The 22015-nt window shown below is 31.5% G+C and overlaps 2 protein-coding genes across 2 annotated transcripts; both read left to right on the forward strand.

Moving 5' to 3' along the window:
* The first annotated feature begins 594 nt into the window (after positions 1 to 594).
* On the forward strand, positions 595 to 2187 carry LOC140449584 (uncharacterized). Its single transcript, XM_072542801.1, has 4 exons — positions 595 to 724; positions 803 to 865; positions 932 to 1070; positions 1785 to 2187. Exons 2-4 carry the CDS (start codon positions 803 to 805, stop codon positions 2132 to 2134), a joined length of 552 nt encoding a protein of 183 aa, XP_072398902.1. The 5' UTR covers positions 595 to 724; the 3' UTR covers positions 2135 to 2187.
* A 6400-nt stretch (positions 2188 to 8587) lies between these two features.
* LOC140450868 (uncharacterized) lies at positions 8588 to 11335 on the forward strand. The gene is given in 7 exon segments (XM_072544549.1): positions 8588 to 8644; positions 9402 to 9604; positions 9606 to 9710; positions 9765 to 9837; positions 9965 to 10352; positions 10452 to 10631; positions 11133 to 11335. Coding segments are annotated over 7 exon segments (1209 nt in total).
* The last annotated feature ends 10680 nt before the right edge of the window (positions 11336 to 22015 follow it).

Below are 22015 nucleotides of genomic sequence, written 5' to 3' on the forward strand. Positions count from 1 at the left end.
TCACGGCCGGTTTCCGAAACGTTATTTAAATCTCCAATCATGTAATCAAGTGTCAAATTTGATCAACTGTTAACAAGCGACAGGTTTCCGAAACGAAAATTATGGTAAAATTACGTGATCGCCGATTATAGATTATTTGACATACGATTTTACATGGAAACGGTAGAATCGATTATAATCGTTTATTATTTCTGTACGAATTGTTCTTTATCTTGCTCTAAATTAAGAAAGTAATGTTGCTGTTTCACTTTACCATCATTCCTGTTTATGTGTAATCTGCATTCTGAAAATCAACAAACAAATATAACCTAACTATTAATTTTGTGTCGTTCGTTAATGTTTGCCAATTTGAAATTTTATCATCTTTAATTCTTAAAATGAGCCAAAAAACGAGTCCTCGTAAAAATTATACCGAACGGGAAAAATGTTTGTTATTAACAATTATTGAGAAGTATTTCACTATATTATAACTACTTATTCCAATTTGAGAGTATTTAATATTCATTGGTATTAAACTAACTTTAATTTTCTCTTTTCAGATATAAACACGTAGTAGAAAATAAATGTACCAACGCTTTGTCTGTTTCGGAAAAAAACTGCAACCTGGGAAAAAGTAGCCTTAGAATTTAATGCCAGTGCTGAAACCCCAAGGTCTGCAAAACAATTAAATACAGCGTATTTAAATTTAAAACGACCCAGTCGACAAAATGTGGCACAAGAAAATGTATATAAGTGTATAAAGTTTTCTATTTATTTAATTATATTTACAGTAATTATGAGTTTAATGATTTTAACATTTCAGATGCAAAAGTACTTGGAAAAAAAGGCACTGGATCAACTTAAAAAAGACGAAGCAGCAGATAAGGTAATCACTACTGTACTCAAAAATATTTTTTACAAAACAATGAACTAACAATAAAAATGTTTTTAGAAAGCCATACTTGCAACGGGTGGTGGAACCTTTAAACCCTTATTAACTGAGGTAGGAGCACAAATGTTGGCTTTGATGGGCAATCAAATACAACCATTGCCCAACAGTTGTGATAGTGCATCTTCCTACCATGCATCGGGTGAGTTTTGCATTTATTTGGTATTTTTAATTAACTCTCTGTTAAGTTATGAAACACTTTATCAGATGTGGTCTGTGGGGATCAAAATTAATTAGCATTTGTCAGATACTAATATTATGTATAATGTAGAATTATTTAGAGTTAGTAGCTATCTGAAAGGTAGTGACATTAGAAATGTAAGAAAAATAAAAGAATTATCTAGAATTTGAATTTTTCTATAGACTCCTGATAAAGAGAGAGTTAAATAAAATAAACTAATTGATCATGGATGTGTTTTATTTTTTATTGGGTTATAGAGTCAATCCATACTCAGTGCTCCAGAAAAAAATTAATTTGTTGCTTGACCATCTCAGAAAATTTTGATATTTAATGAGTAAATACCCTTAGGTGTGGTAAGCCAAAAATATTTTTTTAAAATTTGTATTGGTCACTATTTGCGATTGGCGGCCATTTTTGTTTTAATCCGCACACCATTTTTGGTGTTTGCAGGCATCTACGTTTTTTTTAAATTATTTGGTTATGGATGTTTGCAAACAAATTATATTGAGTAAAGTACACTCTGGCCTACAAATTAAATCCATAAATAACTTGCTACATGCATTTATAAATATATTTGTAACCACTTGGTATACCCTATAACTATTTTACCCTATATGGGTTTAAAAATATAAAATATGCTATTGTGCATTTAAAACATGTAACTTATTTTTACAGTTATACCAGAGGTTCAAATGGAGCTGGATACTGATGTATCAGGTATGATACCCATTTCTCCAGTAGAGCAATGTACTGATACTGAACCAAATGTATCAGTATCACTACCTGGTACATCAGGTGTGCTGCCTAAAAAAGATCCAGGAACAGCTGTCAAAATGAGGAACAAAGTAATGCAAAAGAAAGTTTTGAAAACTGATGCATTGAAAAGGATTTATTATAAAAAAAAACTGGAAGGTGCAATTATTGAAAAAAGAACCAAACTGGCAGCATACAAAACAGAAATCAAAAAACAGACTCTAGTGGATTTAGAGATAAAAATAAAAAAAAAACAGAATTTGAAAATTTAATAAAAAAACAAGAATAATTAAAAATAATGTGTTTAATTTTAGATACCTATATGTTTATACCATTGTTAATTGATGTAAGAGGATAAATGTTTATTTTTGTAAATTAATTTAGCACAAATCAAAAACTGTTGTACATCATGACCTTTACAAGTAGATAAGTGAAACCTTCATAAAATACAATAGACCAGAGAACTTTTTTTTCCGTGACATTCGTTGATACAGGTAACTAACAACTGCTTTTGAGAAATTTGGTGATAACAATATGTAGTAAACAAAATATGGAAAAGATTAAACAATTTATCAAAGATACCTGTATCAAAGAGTGTCATGAAAAAGGCTTTTTATTTGCTAATTTCTCTGGTCTATAAAGGAAATTTTATATTCTGAGAAAAAAATTAAAACAAGTTATCACATAGCATATTGTATTTAATTTCTTTTTCTCGGAATCTATTGATTCCATAAAAAAACATTAAGATGAAAAAATGGTTTTAAATAAAGGGGGATTTTAAGTAAAATTTTTATTAAATAATATATATAAATAAATTATAAACATTGGAACTGAAAACAATAAACTGATTTACTTACACAAACTTAGGTTACATAATAAAAACATTAACAATAAAACTTTTATAAGGGAAACATAAATGAAAAATGTTCAGTGTATTTACAAAAAATTACATTTATTTATAATTAACTGATGTGTGTTGGGCCTCATCTAAAAAAGAAAGAAGATATTAGGTAAGTACTTAAATTGAAAAAAAAATAAACAGTTATTAGTGACAACAAAACTAGTAAATTGCTTAAAAGAGATAAGCGCTTTTAAATATAAAAAATAAAATAAATTAAGTAGAATTTAAGTTTTTTTAATAGGAATAATGAAAAATAATTTTTGAAACTGACATAAATTGTTAATTTTTAATTTCAAATACATACCTATTAAAATGGGTCTGCAATAAAGAGGAGCGTGCAGCTGTATTTTCATTTATTCCAGCAACCCCCTGCACATCATCAGCAATCAAGGCTGCAATATCAATCATATCATCAACATTATCATTGTGGTTGAGGGCTATATTGTGTAATACGGCACAGGCAATAACAATATTCATAGCGGTATCTAATTGAACTCGCAACCCCATTGACAAACAAGGAAAACGCCGCTTTAACACTCCAAAACACCTTTCTATAGGGTTTCTTGTCGCGATTTGGGCTCTATTATATGCTTCTTCACTATTGTTGTTAGGTTGCAAAAATGGAGTCAAGAGATAACTTCGACAGGGATATCCACTGTCCCCTAAAAGAAAATCATTGCCGTACACTCCACTTTCAAAGTCAGCACGAAGGTGTCATTGAAAATGGTTGTATCATGCACAGAACCAGGCCATCTACAAATTATGTCCCTAATTCTTAGCTGTGCATCACATATCGCCTGAGTGTTTAGTGAAAAAAAAACCCTTTCTATTCCTAAACAGTTCTGCTCTTGGACCACCAACTGACTGTATTTTAATATGAGTACAATCAACAGTATCAATCACATTAGGAAAATTCGCAATTGCATAAAAACTTGATTTAATATTGAGGAGCTCCTCTGCTGTTGCTGGCATCTGTATAAAATCTGGTCTTAACCTGGCTATAGCAAGGGATATTTTCTTGATAATGCGACTGGCTGTTGATTTGTGCACCCTCACATTATCAGCTACAGTTATTTGAAATGCTCCAGTAGCATAAAAGCTGATTGTTAGTAGGATCTGTTCAATGGCACTAATTGAGTTGTTGCGGTGGGTTGCTGGTTCAATATTTCCAAGTAACTCCTTAATATTAATTATAACTTCCTTGGATACTCTGTACCGATTTTTAAATTCATTGTCATTATAGTGGGTCATAGGATCCATTCTAGTCCTGCGGTTAATTCTGGGGACCTCATTTTCCTCCTCACTGGACAAAGAAATATCGGAAATATCAGTCTATCACTGATATTTCACATGTTCTACAAAAAATAGTTTCAATTATTTCTGAAATCCTTTTAATATTAAATATTAGTAAATTGTTTACCTTTGTAACAATATTTTTGGGTTCTTTCTAAACAACAGCTTTTTATAAAACACCTTAGGTTTATGTATCTTACAACGTAACCAAAGATTTTATTTTATTTACTTACAACCACTGGTACATAACCAAAGATTATAAGATTAATCGTCCAAAAATCTCAGATTACCTGACAAGCTAGTGTGACAGAAGTTTGACATAGATAAAACGATAATTAGCGTTTCGGAAACCCAAAATACTTCTGACAGGCTGTTAATCATCGATTATTTGCTTGTTAGATTAGTTAATGTGTGTTTTGCGATTGAAGTTTGATCGATGTTTCTGTAACTCAAAATGCATTTAATCAACTGTTAACAGTAGATTGCCTAATTTTGATAATGATCAGCCTTTCGGAAACCGGCTGTAAGTGCAACTAAATTTAATAATTAATAAATACAGTGAAATAGTTATTTGATAAACTTAGGTAAATATTAGTGAATTTTTACATTATATTATTGATGAACACTGAACAATAAACACAGACATAAATACACAAAAACCGCGTAACATGGAAGAGGAAATTCCTCGGGCGTCCGTGGGGCTACAACGGACCCCAACAAGAGGAAGGAGCCTGAGCGTAGGCCCACCCTCCTCCTGTCAAATAAATATGGAGCTAGAACAAGAAATAAAATCAGTACAAAACATGGACCAAGAAACAAAAACAAGATCACAAATAATAGACCAGCAAATAAACCTAAACAAACCCACACGAGAGATTATAATGGAAAACGCTGGAAAAATCCAGCAATTAAGAGACCTTACAATAGCTTCCGTATCACGTACAACCTCCGAAGGCAGGGGCAAAATATCGTTTAATACAAAAGATCGTAACACGGTAATAGAAAACACAAATGCAATCATACACATATACGACCAATTGATCACACACCTCTACTTACAGGATAACAAGATTACGGACCTCCAAGACAAATTAATAATTATGATGAACAACAAAAATACGACAGAATTCGAAACACAAGACACGCACACAAACAAGTTATTAATAAAAGAAATACACGACCTAAAACAGCTCATAACAAACACACAAAACACAAAAACACACACACCTACACCCAAACAAACACACGAACACACACCGGAGACACAACCTACACAGGCCACACAACAAACACCGCCAACACCGGCACAAATACCATCAACATCCATACAGGCACCACAAACACACGAAAACACCACAACATCAATAGTAACACCTCAAACAAAAACATACGCCACAATAACAAAAACCACGGTCGAAAAACCACAAGGGAAAGAACCATGGACAACACCTAAAGCCAAGAGACGCTACGACACCATGATCAAACTAAAACACGGAGACAAAGGAAAACTAATGGACGAACTCAGACATAGCATAAAACCAAAGGACCTAGAGAACATGAACATAAAAGAACAAAAGACGACAATACAATAATTATCACAACTGAGGACCAAAACAAACATAGAGAACTAAAACGAAGGACACAACAATGTGAAAACATAGAAACAAGAGACGTAACAAAGACTAAGGACCCACTAATTATGATAACCGTCATGGACAAACGTCAAAACAGGGAACACTTCTCAAGAGCAATAAGGGCCGAAAATGACTCCCTAGAGGAGAAATTTGGAGAAAAACTGGATAATCTTAAAATAATCCACGCAAAACCATGCAGAAACCCATGGGTGGAAAATGTAATCGTAGAGGGACCAACAGAAATAATAAAACAAATTTTAAAAGATGGTTTCGTTTATTTCGACCTGACCAAATTTTATGTACATGAAAATGAAAAGAGGAAAGGCACCAGGGCCTGACAACATACATACTGAATATCTTCAAGTATTAAAAGAACAGATAATCCCATTTTTGACTGCATTATACAATCAATGTATAAAGCAAAGGAAGTTCCCCAATGCCTTTAAACAAGCCGATGTGGTTATAATTAGTAAAGGAGAAGACAAAGATCTAAGACAGTCTAAATCATACAAGACAGTCTAAATCATACAGACCCATATGTTTGCTAAATACAATGGGTAAACTGTATGAAAAATTGCTTTGCAAGAGACTGAGTGAAGTCAGGAATGTCATCGGAATGCACCCGGATCAATATGGGTACAGGAACTGAAAATCGACTGAGGACGCTGTTAGCAGGGTTTATGAAACAATTGACAGTAGTGATTGCAAATATGTTATGATGGTTTTCAAAGACATTTCTGGGGCTTTTGACAATCTCTGGTGGCCTGCATTTTTCGAAAGACTTCGAGAGGTGCAGTGCCCTGGGGACTTGTACGAAAGCTTCAGAAACTATTGTCAAGACAGGTATGCAAGCTTGAGCTGCCCACATGCCAAAAAGACACGGCATATATCGAAAGGATGCCCTCAAGGTTCCGTATGCGGTCCCATTTTTTGGGATCTCATGATGAACAAACTGCTTGCTGAGATGACTGTGACACCAGAGGTGTTGGGATGCACTGCGTATGCAGATGACTTGCTGCTGATCATAGACGCTAATAGCAGAAGAGAACTCGAACAACGAGTGAACAATACACTAACAGTCATATCGCAGTAGACATCGAGAGTTAAGCTCTCGATCTCACAGGCGAAAACTGTATATAGTCTTGTAAAAGGTAGGCTGGAAAGAGATCCCTTAATAAGGATTGATGGAAGGCCTATCAAAAGAACAAACAATACTAAATATCTAGGAATCGTAACCGACGAATGCAGATTATTTAGTAAGCATATTACTAGCGCATGTGACAAAGCGACAAGACTGATGCATAGCATGGCAAGTCTAGCCCAAAGGGACTACAGATTACCATATCAGCAAGTTAGAGTGTATCTTAACGCAATATTTTCATCAATAGTGGGATACGGTGCCATTGCATGGGCGCACAGACTATCAAACGTGAAAAACAGAGAAAAAGTGGACAGGGCGCAAAGAGGTTTTCTGGACAGAATGACTGGGACCTTTAGCACCACTTACTATACAATATATATGATACCAATATAGGATAAAGATACCAAGTAACATTGGAAAAACCTCGACTAAACAATACAGAGAGTTGACGGATGTGGGAGATCTTCTCTGATAGTTTTGGAATAAGGGTCTGTGGCTCACCAGAACTGCAGAGAGGTGATCTCGACATCTGTACTCCTGTTTTCCGACAGGCGTTGACTCGATCAATTATTAGTAATGTAAGTAGATTTAGGAAATATATAGATTTAGGAACTACAGAACTGTGACTGCTGTTCGCACCTGAGGATGAGTAGTTGCAGCTCACGTTTTGGGTGCAGGCCGAAGTCAGAGAACTAGAATATTCAATTATTGTCCCTTCAGGAAAAAACGACCAGGATTAGATTCCAGATGCCTGGTCACATGTAAAAATAAAATAAATTAAAAAAACAATGTCTACCCACATAGTTTGCCGCCGACCACCGTAGATTTCAGACGTGTACGCTCCAGCAACTCCATCGGACACAAGGATCTACAGACCGAGCGTGTCTTATAAAATCCACGGCTTCGCGCAATCGTACTTGAGACACTGTGTCGGATGTTTGGTTGTTGATTCTGTTTGAATATTTGCGTATAACTTATATTCTGTGGTGTGAATACTTTTAAGTGTGGTTTTTGACCGTTGTGAAATATTATAAATTTAGTTTTGTATTTATAATTTAAACTCTTGTGTTTTTTTTGTGTAAGTAGAAAATGAATCGTTGTACTAAGTGTAACATACACTTTTCGAAATCTTCAAACTTAACGGCACATGTAAAAAGAAAACATCGAGGTAATATATAATTTTATTCCCTAATTTATCCTCTAATTTAATGCATTATCCTTATACAATAATTTTTTTAGATATGCTACATATACTAGTGTCAAAGGACATTAAACAAAGCAAATCTGCTGTGCCTTGCTTAGAATGTAATAAAAAATTTGCAAATCTGAGCAATCTTAGACTTCATGTGAAAAGGCAGCATTCAGGTAGGTATAACGTATAACCAATACCAATACACTAAGTCAATCATAGCCAAACACAATAATTATATACATGTTTTTCTTTTTCAGATAAATTAGACGAAATAGCACCTGTTAACAAGAAAACTTATGTATGTTCCTGCTGCTCTGAAAGTTTTCATAATTTAAAAAAATTGGTTTCTCATAAAAAAACTCAAAAATAGTAATGCCTTAACAAAATTAAAGTGTGCATTGTGTGAAAATACTAATTCTGGTCGAGAAAATTTAATTTCTAACTACAGGAGTGACCATTTCATTAACATTGAAAATAATTACCTAGTATTCGATACTTTTGAAGATTTTGAATCTTGGAAATGCAAGGTAGAAGAAGAAACATTCTCATCATTTGTAAAAATGTATGGTTCAAAGAAAATCAGTAACTGTACCACAACAAACTATAATTGTCATAGGTCAGGTGAGTTCCATTTTTTTTTGTTTTTAATTTTTAATTTAAAAAAATTATTCTGGTTATTTGACATTTATTTTAATTTTGTTAGGTATATATAAAAAGAAGGGGCAGAATATCAGAAAACTTAAAACTCAAGGCTCAAATAAAATTAATGGTTATTGTTCTGCAATAATTAATGTTAAATTCATAGACAATAAAAAATATATTGTCAACTTTTGTCCAACTCATGTGGGGTACAAACAAGAGCAAGATTTAGGCCATCTATTTCTAAACCAAGCACCAAAACAAAATGTGGCATCAAAGATAGCTGCAAAAATTCCGTTTCAAATTATTTTTGATGAAATAAGAGATTCTGTGTCTAACTCTCATTTGGAACGACTGCATCTATTAACAAAAAAAGATCTGTATAATATTGAGAAGTGTTTCAATTTATGCAATTCGTCAGTACGCCATGAAAATGATGCAGTAAGTGTTGATGCATGGGTTAGTGAAATGAAAAGTTCAGAATGTGTGCTTTTATATAAACCACAAGAAACTATACGCAAAGAAAATCCTGAACTAAAATATGAAGATTTTTTCTTGATTATAATGACAGATGTATTGAAATGTTGCCTATCCTGATCCCCAAACATATTGTAAATCAGGTTGGCTACCATGACAGAAGTAATAAAGAAGTTGTCATTCTGTTCTGCACATGGAGCGGTGTTTTACTTTCTCAAATAATTAATTACACTTATTTAATTATACTCTGCAAGTCTGAAAGTTTATTCAAAAAGATGGACAGAAAGACCTATTGCTACGATTTGGGGAGGATTGCATTTGTATTGATGGGACCCATGGTTTAAATGCCTATGGGTTTGAACTACATACCATCCTAATACTGGATGATTTGCGAGAGGGCTACCCAACAGCTTTTTTGATAACAAATCGCAGTGATTCCATTGGTATGAATATTTTTTTAATGCATTAAAGAAAGAGTTGGCAAGGCTATTAAACCGAAAGTATTTATGTCCGATATGGCAGATTTTTATTATAAATCGTGGGTGCAGGTTATGCAGCCTGCTGAATTTAGGTAACATTAAAAAAATGTAACTGTTTAATAAGTTATAAATTTACATATTTTTAGATTGTATTGCACCTGGCATGTTGATAAAGCATGGAGAAAAAATTTAGAAAAAGTGCTCAATAAGGAAAAAAAAGTAAGTAAATATTTGTTACATATATAATGTTGAAGCTTTTAATATATTAAAGTAATTTTATTTGATAGTACATTATAAGAACTATAATATAAATGTTATATTTTTAAATCAATTGTACATTTTTTAGATTCAGGTGTATCATATGCTCAGGACATTATTGCAAGAAACTGATTCATCTGCTTTTAATAAATTATTAAATTTTCTGGAATATTTGAAGGAAGATTCAGATACCCTGGAATTTGCAATTTTTTTCGAGCAATATTATGCATGTAAAGCTGAGCACTGGGCATATTGTTTTAGGTTGCATTGTGGCCTAAATACCAATATGCACATTGAAAGGATGCACAGAACAATAAAACATATTTATTTACATGGAAAATTCGTCAAGAGATTAGATAAGGCAATAGGTGCTATTATGAAACTTGTTAAAGACAAATTATTTGAGAGACTTATTGTGATTCACAAAGGTAAAGTCTCTACCAAAATTAATGAATTAAGACAAAGGCACGCCACAAGTCAGTCTCTCGATCTGGATAAAGTAGTTAAATCCGATAATGGTTGGTTAGTGCCCTCTACTTCAAGCAATGAAATGTATACCATTGAGAAGGTAAAAGAAAGTTGTCCTTGTAAACTAGTGTGTGAAGATTGCGAAGTTTGTATACACTGCTATACTTGTACATGCTTGGATTCATGTATAAAATGGAACATGTGTAAACATATTCATTTAGTTTGCAAGTATACCCAAATGGATTTGACTAAAGAGAATACCATTCCAAATACAAATTTATTAGCAGGTAAAGTTTTTTATACCTTAGTATATGAAAATAATGTATCTTTATAAATAATATACATGGTTATGCAATGGTTTCTAAAAAGCTAAAATTACAGATTAATTTTATTGAAACATTTTTTGGAAATTCACAAATTTTTATAAGTATAATGACATAACCACACTGTTGTTTAAGTCTAAAAAATGCGTTCTTCTAAAATTATTTTTTTTTTAATTAGGTATAGGCACTGCTGTCATTTGAAGTTTCCAATACAATAAGTATGTACCCTTTAATATAGGTAATTTTCCTAGCTTATTGGGTGGCTTGGTCTATATGAAAAACTTTTAGATCTTTTCCTTTGGTTATTATGTTAGATCAACATATATTGATAAATATAATGGGTGGCAGTAATAGTAGACACTTCGATATATAACTTTTATTTAACTTTGCTTTTTTTCAGGCTGTGTAGAACTTATTTATAGACGAAATAAATTACTTATCTGATATATTATTACTTTGATTTAGGTGATGATGATAACCTGGTGATTGAATGCGATGACGAGAAAAGGGCTTTGATTGATGCGGTTAGCAAAACAAGAAGCGATGAAGAAAGTCATTTAAAAGGAGCAAATAAACGATTTAGTTTCCCTAGAAGAATTAAAGGCTATACAAAAAATCGTTATTCCGATAAAACCCACATATATGTCAATATATATGTTTTACACTAGTTTTGCTTTATTTTTTGAGAAAAATAAAAAAAACAGAATCTTGTTTTAAATGCTATTTTCCAAATAGTTTATAAAATTGCTTAGTCGAAATTCTAAATGCTCAGCAAATAATAAAAAAATTACTTGTGTTAATAACAAAATATTTTATAATTACCATTTTAAAAAACTCTCCATAAAAAAAATTTCCAATATAACACCAACCAAAAGACAAAAATATTAACTTAGGTATATGCAATCATTATCACTGTTCAGCGCATTTTCATAGAAATCAACCGCTGTGCTGACTAGTATATTTTTTTTAAATAATGATGAATAAATAAAGTATATATTAAATAAAGGGTATTTTAAATAAATTTGTAATATTTCATGCGAAAAGAAGAAAAGCATATTCCTTATATTTTCTTTATTTGTGTTAAGCGACTCGAATATGAGTCGTTGCTATAATTATTCAAAAAAATTAATTTACAATATTTTTTAATAAATCAAATGAGAAATATTATAGCAAATCGAGAACTAAGGAAAAAAACAAACTTTCATTTCCTAGCAAATTGTTTCTGAACACTTAAGATGAAAACTTCCAAATAAAATTTGGATAATATTGTAATGGCTTTTATACACTAAAATTACATTAAAAAAAAGCAAAAAAGTGGAAAAATAAAAAAAAATTCCCAAATTTAAATTGATCTCGAAAACATAATACGATCTGGAAGAAGACTACCGGAACTGTTTAATTTTTGTTGAGCTCTTCGATTGTGTAGTACCTTCAATTTCAATTTTTTTTTTCAACAATACTCGAGTACTCCGATTAAATACTCTCAGCCTTATAAAAATTTCCAAGAAATTAATATCGTATGGAGTTTCAACAAGCGAAATGAAAATCTTAATATTAAACAGCACTGTGACCAGGTACCTACAATATCTGACTGTTATGCAAATTAGTAATTAGAAAGTCAGTATGGGCAAAACCAGCTTATTAAAATTATAGCTATAGCCTTTTGTTAAAGGATTTCAATTTATTATCCCTAACATTTGTGAAAGTTTTCAAGATACTTATATTTTCAGATTAGGAATTAACAATTCCTAAGTGGGACATCAGGTAACAATTAAAAGGTCTTTAAAGAATAAAATTTTTATTTAAACTAATATACTGAATGCAATCTATCTGTTGGTTGAATGGTATTTGCGAAAACAATATCCTATGCATAGTCCAGGTTTTTTTTGTCGCAATCAGCACACTCGTAAATTGTGTTTTTTCTATTTTTATCGATAGAACATATTTATTATACATCGTTTCCTGTCACGTACTGGTTATATTTCAATATTGTTAATGGTCTGACAACATTCCATCCTCTCTTGGTTGTATGTTCAGTCAAAGAATTGGCAAATTCAGAAGATCCTTTTTACTTCCTCGTAGATTCGCCACTGACTACCCAACGCTTAGCTACTCTTCATACAATTTGTATTATCTTATCAAAAAAACCAAGCATTTGCAAGAAAATTGCACTTTCATATAAAAAACGAGTTATTTATCTCGTACTTTTTTTAAGCAAGGTGCAATATTTAATTACTTAATATTATTATTAATATAAAAAACAATATTAAAAGCTTTAATAAAATTAGCAATATTAAAAAATTCAATATATTTATACATATGAATGAGTGGAAACGATTACATTCAAATTTGGCAAATTATAACTCCCGTCAACTATCATAGTTTACGAACTCACAAGTACGATTGCGCGAAGCCGTGGATTTTATAAGACACGCTCGGTCTGTAGATCCTTGTCATCGGACCGACCCGCACAAGTGAGATGCGCGCGAACAGTTGCACGTTCGGTACTTTTTTCATTTATAGTTAGATCACCGCGCATCCGAGTGCGCGTTCGGTACCCCACCGGAGCGACCAGGGGTCGTATTTTTGAATGTGTTCGAATTTACTCGCATGCGATTAGTTCGAACGAAAAAAAATCGTGCACGAACGTAAAAGCGTATTTTCGAACGCAATTCGAAAGTTTAATTAGCATACGAGAATCCGTTAACCCAAATTCACCGGCAACGCCGCAAATTCGCACGAAATTAAGAAAAGAAGAGGTAGAGGTGACAGGCGACATTTATTTGACTGACAAGTTTATTTTACTTGTTGCAGCAAACTTGAAGTTTTTTAGTTTTTTGTGATTTGCTCAATTTTCTACACAGTGTTAACGTGTTTTGGTTTGTGTTTTCGTACTTATCTGTTTTCTCTGTTTCCAATATGGACAAAGAAAATAAAAATTCCATGTTCGGAGGATTTGTATCTTCCGAACAAAAAAAAGAACTGATAGATTTTATGGAAGAAAATCCCGATTTAAAAAGTGGGAAATTTACAAACAATTTTACATATAAAACGGCCCAAACAATGTGGCAGAAATTAGGCCAAATATTAAATGCTTTGCCAGGAGCAAAAAAAGAGTGGAAACAATGGCGTAAGGTAAGTAACGAAAGCAAAATGTAGATAAGTATAACTTGATACCTATTGTAACATGCATAAAAAGTAAAAAATAGCCCCTTGTAATGCAAACATCTCTTTTCATGTAGATTTGATTTCAGTATTTCCCGCTAAGCTAGGATGAATAGATTTTTTTTTCTATTTTGTAGTTTTTTAGGTAAATTCTAACATTTTGAGAACGATTTCCGGTTTCGAAGTCGAAACGTCAATGTAAAAAATGTAATTTTGATTACAATTATTGTGGCTTATTCCCATAAACACAATTTCTAATCTCTTTTCATATTTTATAATAGTTTTTATACAAAATCAAAAGGAAATGTACCTACGATTTATTTGTTTTATTTTAGACATGGCAAGATATGAAATCTAACACAAAAAGAAAAAACACAAAAATTAAAAATTCCCAAGTGGAAACTGGAGGTGGACCACCCATTAAAGATGTCAAAATGACTGAGGAAGACCTAAAAATTATTGACATCATAGGGACTGCAATAGTTGAGGGTGACCCTTTAGTTGCAGAATCTGCCACTTCATTTCATTTCAGCAATGATTGTGATGAAAATTTGGATGAAGATGCAAAAGAGGACTATGAGATTGAAATGGTAAGGTATTTTCTTTGTTTTACAAAATGTAATTTTTTGTGGAATGATGGTTTTTTTGACAATCCACTTTTCTCAGTTTTGCATTTTTTTGTTATTATCGCCGTACTAATCATATTTTTTTTTTTCATTTAATACACAATTTAATTTACAATCTGCTTCATGAAGCTATAAGTAAATGGTGTGAATGTTGAACACATGAGGGAGAAGCTGGCCTGTGGCAACTCTGATATAATATATTTTACATTAGTTCACATAAACAGTTAATTTATCAAGCCTATTGACCACAGTTTCTTCAGTCATCTTTCAAATCCAGAAGGGGTATTTAGTAGTCTTGCTTCGTTATTTTAATGATCCATTAGTCCAGCAAGGTAGTTTCTTGTGATTTGTCGAATTTCTTCCTCTACCAAAGGTATGGCGGAGTCCTTGTGTAGGGTTTTGTTGCTTACATACTAGGGTGCATTGAATATCATTCTTAAAATTTTCGATTGGACTCTTTGTATTATCTTAATGTTTGATGGCTTTGAACAACCCCAGAGTTGGACACCATAAGTCCAAATAGGTTTTAATATACATTTGTATAGGAGCAGCTTATTTTCAGTGGTTAGTTTTGATTTTCGACCTATAAGCCAGATCATCTGTCTTATTTTAATGTTAATCTGGGTTTTCTTGGCTTGTATGTGCAGTTTCCATGTTAATCGTTTATCGAGGGTTAATCCCAAGTATTTAACTTGAGTGCTGACTGGTCACTGTGTATTGTTTAATGTTATTGTGGGACATGCACCCCTTCGGTTTGTAAAGGTGACTTGAGTTGACTTTGTTTCATTTATTATTACCTTCCATTTGTTGAACCACTAATCATATAATCTATGCTTTTAGGGTAATGAAGGTGATACTGAACAATTGTCAGCAAAGAGAAAAGCATCAGAAAGTTTTACGTCCCAAAGCAGTGTTGTGGAGAAAAAAAAAGATACTATTTTTATACCTTCCACATCAAAAAAAGGTATTATTCGTACACCTTCCACATCAAAAAAAGATAGTATTTCTACACCTTCCACATCAAAAAAAGAAAAGACCAGGATTCAAAGGCTTAGTACAGCTTTGGAAGCAAACAAGCAACTTTTGGACCTTGCTTCAAATAGAAATGAAGGAAAGGAAAAATACTTTAGGGAGAAACTTAATATATATATATATAAAAGAAGTGTGGGGGCTAAGGAATCAGAGATGATTCTGTATGAAAGAGAGGTTAAGGCAAAGGAATCCATTGCCAATAGTTTAAACCTCTTGGTAAATGCACTTATTGAAAAAAATTCTTAACTGAAATTACGAATGATACTGAATTGTGTACTGAATCACATAGAATAGGTGTTTTTTTAGTTTGTAAGAAATATCGTTTCTGTTCCTCATTAGATTTATTACTTAATAATTTTTTTTATATTTTTGTAAAACTTTTTTTTATTATGTAGTTGAAATAAATAAAAACTTAAGATTAATTTTTTTTCCATTTATTAATGCAATAACAATAAACACCTTTTTTATATAAAAAAACTTAAAATAAATTTATTTTTATTACTTGAAAAGGGTAAATATACTGTTTAAAAAAATAATATTTTGATCCCCTGTACTTTTTATTACTTTAGTTTCTAAAATGGTTTCGAACAAGTAATTCTTGCAATCTTCTTCCTGCTACAAGATCCCGATTTCTAACTTGTTGCACTTCATTGATATTATTATCAATATAATACATTCCATAATCAATTTCAATGTCATTGTCTTCTTCATCCTCAAGTTCTACATTAGGCACATTATTCATAATGCACATGTTATGTAAAACTGTGCAGGCATTGACTATTTTTGATGCTGTCGTTGGATCATAATGCAGCACCCTATGCTTTAAAAGACAACGAAACCTCGTCTTTAGTACACCATTACATCTTTCTATAATGGACCTAGTTCTCTTTTGATGAATATTGTAGTTGTCTTCCGGAGTCCCTGCCAATGCATTTTGAATTGGGGTCAGCATCCATTGCCTTAGAGCATACCCAGAATCACCTAAAAATAATGAAATTGTAAAAAAATATAATTTTTGCTCCACCATACAAATTCATTAGTATGGGAAGCTTCTGTGATTGTTTCAAAATCAAAAAAAGATGCTCTGATTAAAAAAAAACTGTTGGTCTGTCTGCCAACCAATGTTGTTCAAATTTGATGGGAAGTTGCCGTTTGGGCTGCAGTTAATCACATTTTAAGGAGGTTTTAAATAATTCTCCAGGGGCAAAGAAACTGAGGAAGGAGCTAATTTTTGAAAACATTTAGGTAAAAACATGGTAATTTAAATATTTTGGCTTCACTATATTAATGTTTTTATATAAAATTAAAAATTTAATTTTTTTTCAGGCGTGCAGTTAAATTTAAGGAGAGGAGCTAAAAATTATTTTTTAAAATACATCTTGTGTACAAATTTGCATTTTTTTAAATCTAAATTTACAGAAGAACAAAAGAGTTTTAAATTATTTTGAGAGACAGATATATAATGACAATGACTATGGTACAACATTGCTATTGTTTACTTACCCAACAAAGAAAAAGATCTGTAGCCATTATTATGTATATTTCTTATATACTGGTAAGCTGCACTATTGTTAAAAATGTAGCTATCATGACAGCTGCCTGGATATCGGGGACAGACATTTAGAATTTTTAAATCAGAATCACAAATCTAAAAATGAAAAAAATATAAGGCTACCAATTAAATAAGCTTTCATACCAACAGAAATTTTGGGCAAACTATAAGAGTATCAGTTTTTTTTTTCATTACATTTTAGCTTTTACTTACTAGCTGCACATTTAGTGAATGGTATCCCTTACGGTTGACATAAACTTCTTCAGGGTATTGCTCTCCCTGTTTTGGAGCCCCTATTGCCACATGTGTGCAGTCCACACATCCAATTATTCCTGGGAAGTTGTACTCCCTATAAAATCTAAAAAGCAACATTAAAATTTTATGAATATATTTATTTATTAAATTAAATAACATTTTACAGAGTTAAAAATTAACAAGTCTAATATTAAACAATATACTAAAAAGAATATTGGAGTAAGAAAATTTTTTGGTAACTTACTATAGAAAAAAGGTCAACAAAAATTTTTCTTTCCTTTACAATGATTTTTGTAAATGTTTTTTATAGTTATTTCGACTGGAGCTATAAATATTTTTAACTAGATTTTATGTCAACTAAATAATAGTATATTATGTAACTAGTGAAAGAACCATTTCAACGGCGATTTGTTAGTTCTTTCACTCGCTCTTGCTCGTGAAAGAAGTCACTCGAGCCGTTGAAATGTTTCTTCCACGTGTTGCATATACTATTTTTTCTACGAAGTTATTTAGCACACAATTAAAAAACACAAATTTATTAGAAACGTATAAAAACGTTTGACTATTTGACGTTTAGTTTAGATTATCTGACAGGATTGCACTGTTGCCCGTAGCAAAATGTGTAAAATGATATTCGTTGTGGCATTGTTTTACTTTTTCCACTAGAGGAAGAAATGCAATTTCATCCAGTGGAATCGATGTTGTATTAGCCTACTTCTACATTAACGAGTAGAAAAATAAATTTATTTCAATGTAGGTACCTACTTACCGATCTCTCACAATACGAAGTTCCTCCATATTTCGTGGTAAATGTACATACTCATTAAAAATTTCTGGAAGATTAAGAGCTTCTACCACCTCGTGTACTGCCTTTCATACTGTTCCCTGGGAAATAGCATGATTCATATTTTTAGCTATGTCCCACTGATAGCTACCACTAGCAAGAAATCTTAATGTTGTGAAAACCTGCAAAAAATTATTGTAGGTAAACAATTTTATTACTCTCTATGTAAAATACTTGGCCCGGATGCTTATTCTTAAGGAACAAAGCGGAGGGTGCTTTGGGGAACATTTTCACAATATACCTATGTCGAATTAAAAATATTTGTTATACTTACCTTTCTCGGTATGCTCAATGCAGATGCCCTAGATGGAGGTACCAAGTGGGGCTCCAAAAGTTCTATTAGTTCCTCTGCCAGAGGCTTTGTTAAACGGTATAATTTTACAAATTGTTTGTCTGATAAGGCTTCAAGAGGGTTTAAAAATGCATGGTATACTCTATTCTCCACATTCGCTAACATTTCTGCATCTTCTAAGGCATTTAAAACATTTCTTTCAATTAAAAAATTTAGTCCGGCCATCTCATTCGAATGGTGAATACCCACTCGAGCAGTCGTGTACGAAAATCGTCGTATACGATGCGTTCGAAATCAACTCGAAAATACGAATCATCGATTTTCGTTCGAAATTCATCATCTTTCGCATACGACTTCCGTTCGAACGGTTTCGAAAATACGGGCCCTGAACGGATAGGAAAAGGATGTGCGGCAGACAAACATACGTCCAAGACAAATAAATAACAGTTCGGTACAAATAAATAGCGAAGTGTGAAGTGTAAAGTATTTTGGTAAAGTGGGAAATAGTGAATTCTGATAAATTGTTGGGTTATGTTGTAACTCAGTAACCATTTAAACATAACCCAACAATTTATCAGAATTCACTATTTCCCACTTTACCAAAATCCCTAATCAACCATTGCTTCCCTCTCTTAGTCAACAACTTAGTATAGCACACTCACAAATCAAAATTCAGGCTTTTATAAACCGAATTTAATACAACCAAAATAGATTTTGTTCAGAGTGCTAGATGCTTTAAGCATGAAGGACCTCTATTATCTCTAATTTGTTGATTAACTCATTTATTTTCCTTTAACCCCCTCCCCTTTATTCTTTAGTCATTTCCTTTACTTTTATTCTTATCAAGTCTCTGAGGAGCTCAGCCTTTTCAATTTTAAATTAATTCCATATGTTATAACTTTAATTCCTTCAGCCGGAAGATTTCTAACCCTTTATTCAATTTATTAGACTCACTTAACCTTTTTACCATACGAGCAGTATTAAACAATTTCATTTAAATACGAAGTCTTATATTAGCTACAAATATATACTATTCAATTTTACCTTGCCCTATGTGAGCAACATAAAAGGACAATTCCATATATATCTAAGATAATTTGTCACAACTTACACTTTTTAGACCACACTCTATACGACAAAGAGTAACATAAGCTGCCTAATGCATACGTCATTCTCTTAAACATGAACTTTAACAACATCAGTAATTTTACATCTTTTATATCCAAAATTAAATAATTAAAAATTTTTTTAAATCCCAACACCTTGATTGCTGTTATCATTTTTAACATCAAAGTTTTCAATCTTTTGGCTGTAGTAATGCTATGCTTAACTAATTCAATTCAATTTTACCTTGTCCTAGGTGTGAGCAACATAAAAGGACAATTCTATATATCTAAGGCTCCCCGCAAACTATCAATTTTTAATCGTACAACTATTTAGTTGTTTGGCAAAACACTACTATATCAAATTGAGGCTCTCATACTATCGTCTAAATGGTTGCTAGAAAGAATAGTCATAAAACCTCATCGATCGCCTTTTGACTGAAAAATCGCACAAGTATCGATAAGCAACTCAATTTCCATGGTATTAGATGGCCCCGCGCATAGACTCAACTAAACGGTTGTCTGACGTTCATTTGAGAGCATCTCTGAGAGCATTAATAGATATACGAACAAGTCATTCATTTTGGGAAATATAGGTAGGTTTATTATTGTTTTAAGTTTAGTTTTTATATTTATCGAGAACTCGTGTATTCTGAATTTTATTTAGTTTATATATATATGTATATATGTATTGTGACAATTGGGGTTTATAGAAAATAATTTATAAGTTATATACTACATAATATTAGATATAAAAAAGTATTTGATTATTTTAAATAAGTTATATACTAGAGAAATTTACAAAAATATATTTATGTGAGGGCATTTTAAGAAATTAGCATATAATAATTGTAAAAAGTTGTATTTTAGTAATTTTAATGTTGTAAATAGATGTAAGTGAGCCATGTGCATAGGCAACCAAAAATACTCTCGGAGTGATTGACAGATAGAAATTAATCATAATTGGGAATATAAAGTGGGGTTATAATAATATATTGTTTGAATTGTGTATTTTATTAAATTAGAGTGTTAGTTACTAATTTGAATGTTTATTCTGATCTGAAAAGCCTAAATGTCAACAAAATTATCAATGGAACATTAACGAATTCTCCAGAGTGGAGAGTGTGACCATTGTTTAGAGTCGAACATTCTCGAAATAATGATTATGGCGGTGGATCGAACAGATATTTTTTTCGAGAACATCTATATGAAAGTAATGGAACAAATTAGAACATGATCTCTTACCAGATGGTTCTGGAATATCCAAAAGGATATAAATACCCGTGATTTGGATTCAAGATGGCAGTTTTAGAAGTTTTTAGTCAGAAGTCAGGCCAGTTTATTATGAAAGTTAGTAGAAAGACACAATTAGTTAGTGAAGTCAATTGTTCACAGTTTTAGTAAGTCAGTCAAGCAGTTTAATAAGAAATATGAAAGTTAGTTGGAGATAGTCCAATTGTTTAATATAGTGAGTTAAAAGAAGATTAAAAATTATGCACATTTATAATTATACACAAATAATTATTGAAGATTATAAAAGTATATTAGAAGAATATTGGATGGACATTGGAAGGAATTAAAATTATATTATGATTGGAGATTAGTATAAATCAACTTATAATAATTGGATATTGGTATATTGAAAAGAAGAATAAATATAAATGGTGTTTGGTTGGTGGTGTATAAATGCTGGTGAAGAAAACTATATCTTAAATTGGTAGAAGCTGATAATTGGAAAAAGTAATTTCACAAAAAACAAGGATAACTGAAGTACGAAGACATTCAGTGGTGATTAGAATCTATATAGTGGAAAACAGTTCATTTAGGCATTCAGTGAAAGAAAGGTACAAAATTTTGTTAATATAATTTAGTTAGTGTCATAACAATTTCAATTTTGAAGATAGTTTGTTTAAATTTTAGATTGTCTATAGAATTTAATTAGTTTTATAAGAATATCAGTTTAAAGATAGTCTATTTTAAATTTACATTGACTAGGTTAGATATATATGTGTGTTTCATAATAGTTATAATAAAGATAATTTAAAAAAGTACTTACAAGCTAATTCTTTGAGAACCGCGATAAAAACCCTATATATTATATTATTAAAAATACTCATTGCTCATCATTCAAAACAAAAAAACACATCATAACAGTATATATATATATATATATATATATATATATGTATATATATATATTTATATATATATGTATATATATATATATATATGTATATATATATATATATTTATATATATGTGTATATATATATATATATATATATATATATGTATATATATAAATATATATACTTATATAGATATATAACATACCTATATAGATATATAATATATTCATTCGTAGGTATCTATTAACATGGCTGGAATAATTACAACCGACATTGAGTCATTTATTGACAGCGTAGAAAAGAGATCTGCACTATATCTGAAATCGTTGAAAGAGTATTCGGATGTTAAT

The sequence above is a fragment of the Diabrotica undecimpunctata genome, chromosome 9 (assembly GCF_040954645.1).
Source record: "Diabrotica undecimpunctata isolate CICGRU chromosome 9, icDiaUnde3, whole genome shotgun sequence".
NCBI lineage: Eukaryota > Metazoa > Arthropoda > Insecta > Coleoptera > Chrysomelidae > Diabrotica > Diabrotica undecimpunctata.

Coding starts and splice junctions, on each gene's coding strand:
- LOC140449584 (XM_072542801.1), top strand. CDS start 803: ATGCAAAAGTACTTGGAAAAAAAGGCACTGGATCAACTTAAAAAAGAC. Junction 866..931: donor AAGACGAAGCAGCAGATAAG/GTAATCACTACT, acceptor AAATGTTTTTAG/AAAGCCATACTTGCAACGGG. Junction 1,071..1,784: donor ATCTTCCTACCATGCATCGG/GTGAGTTTTGCA, acceptor TTATTTTTACAG/TTATACCAGAGGTTCAAATG.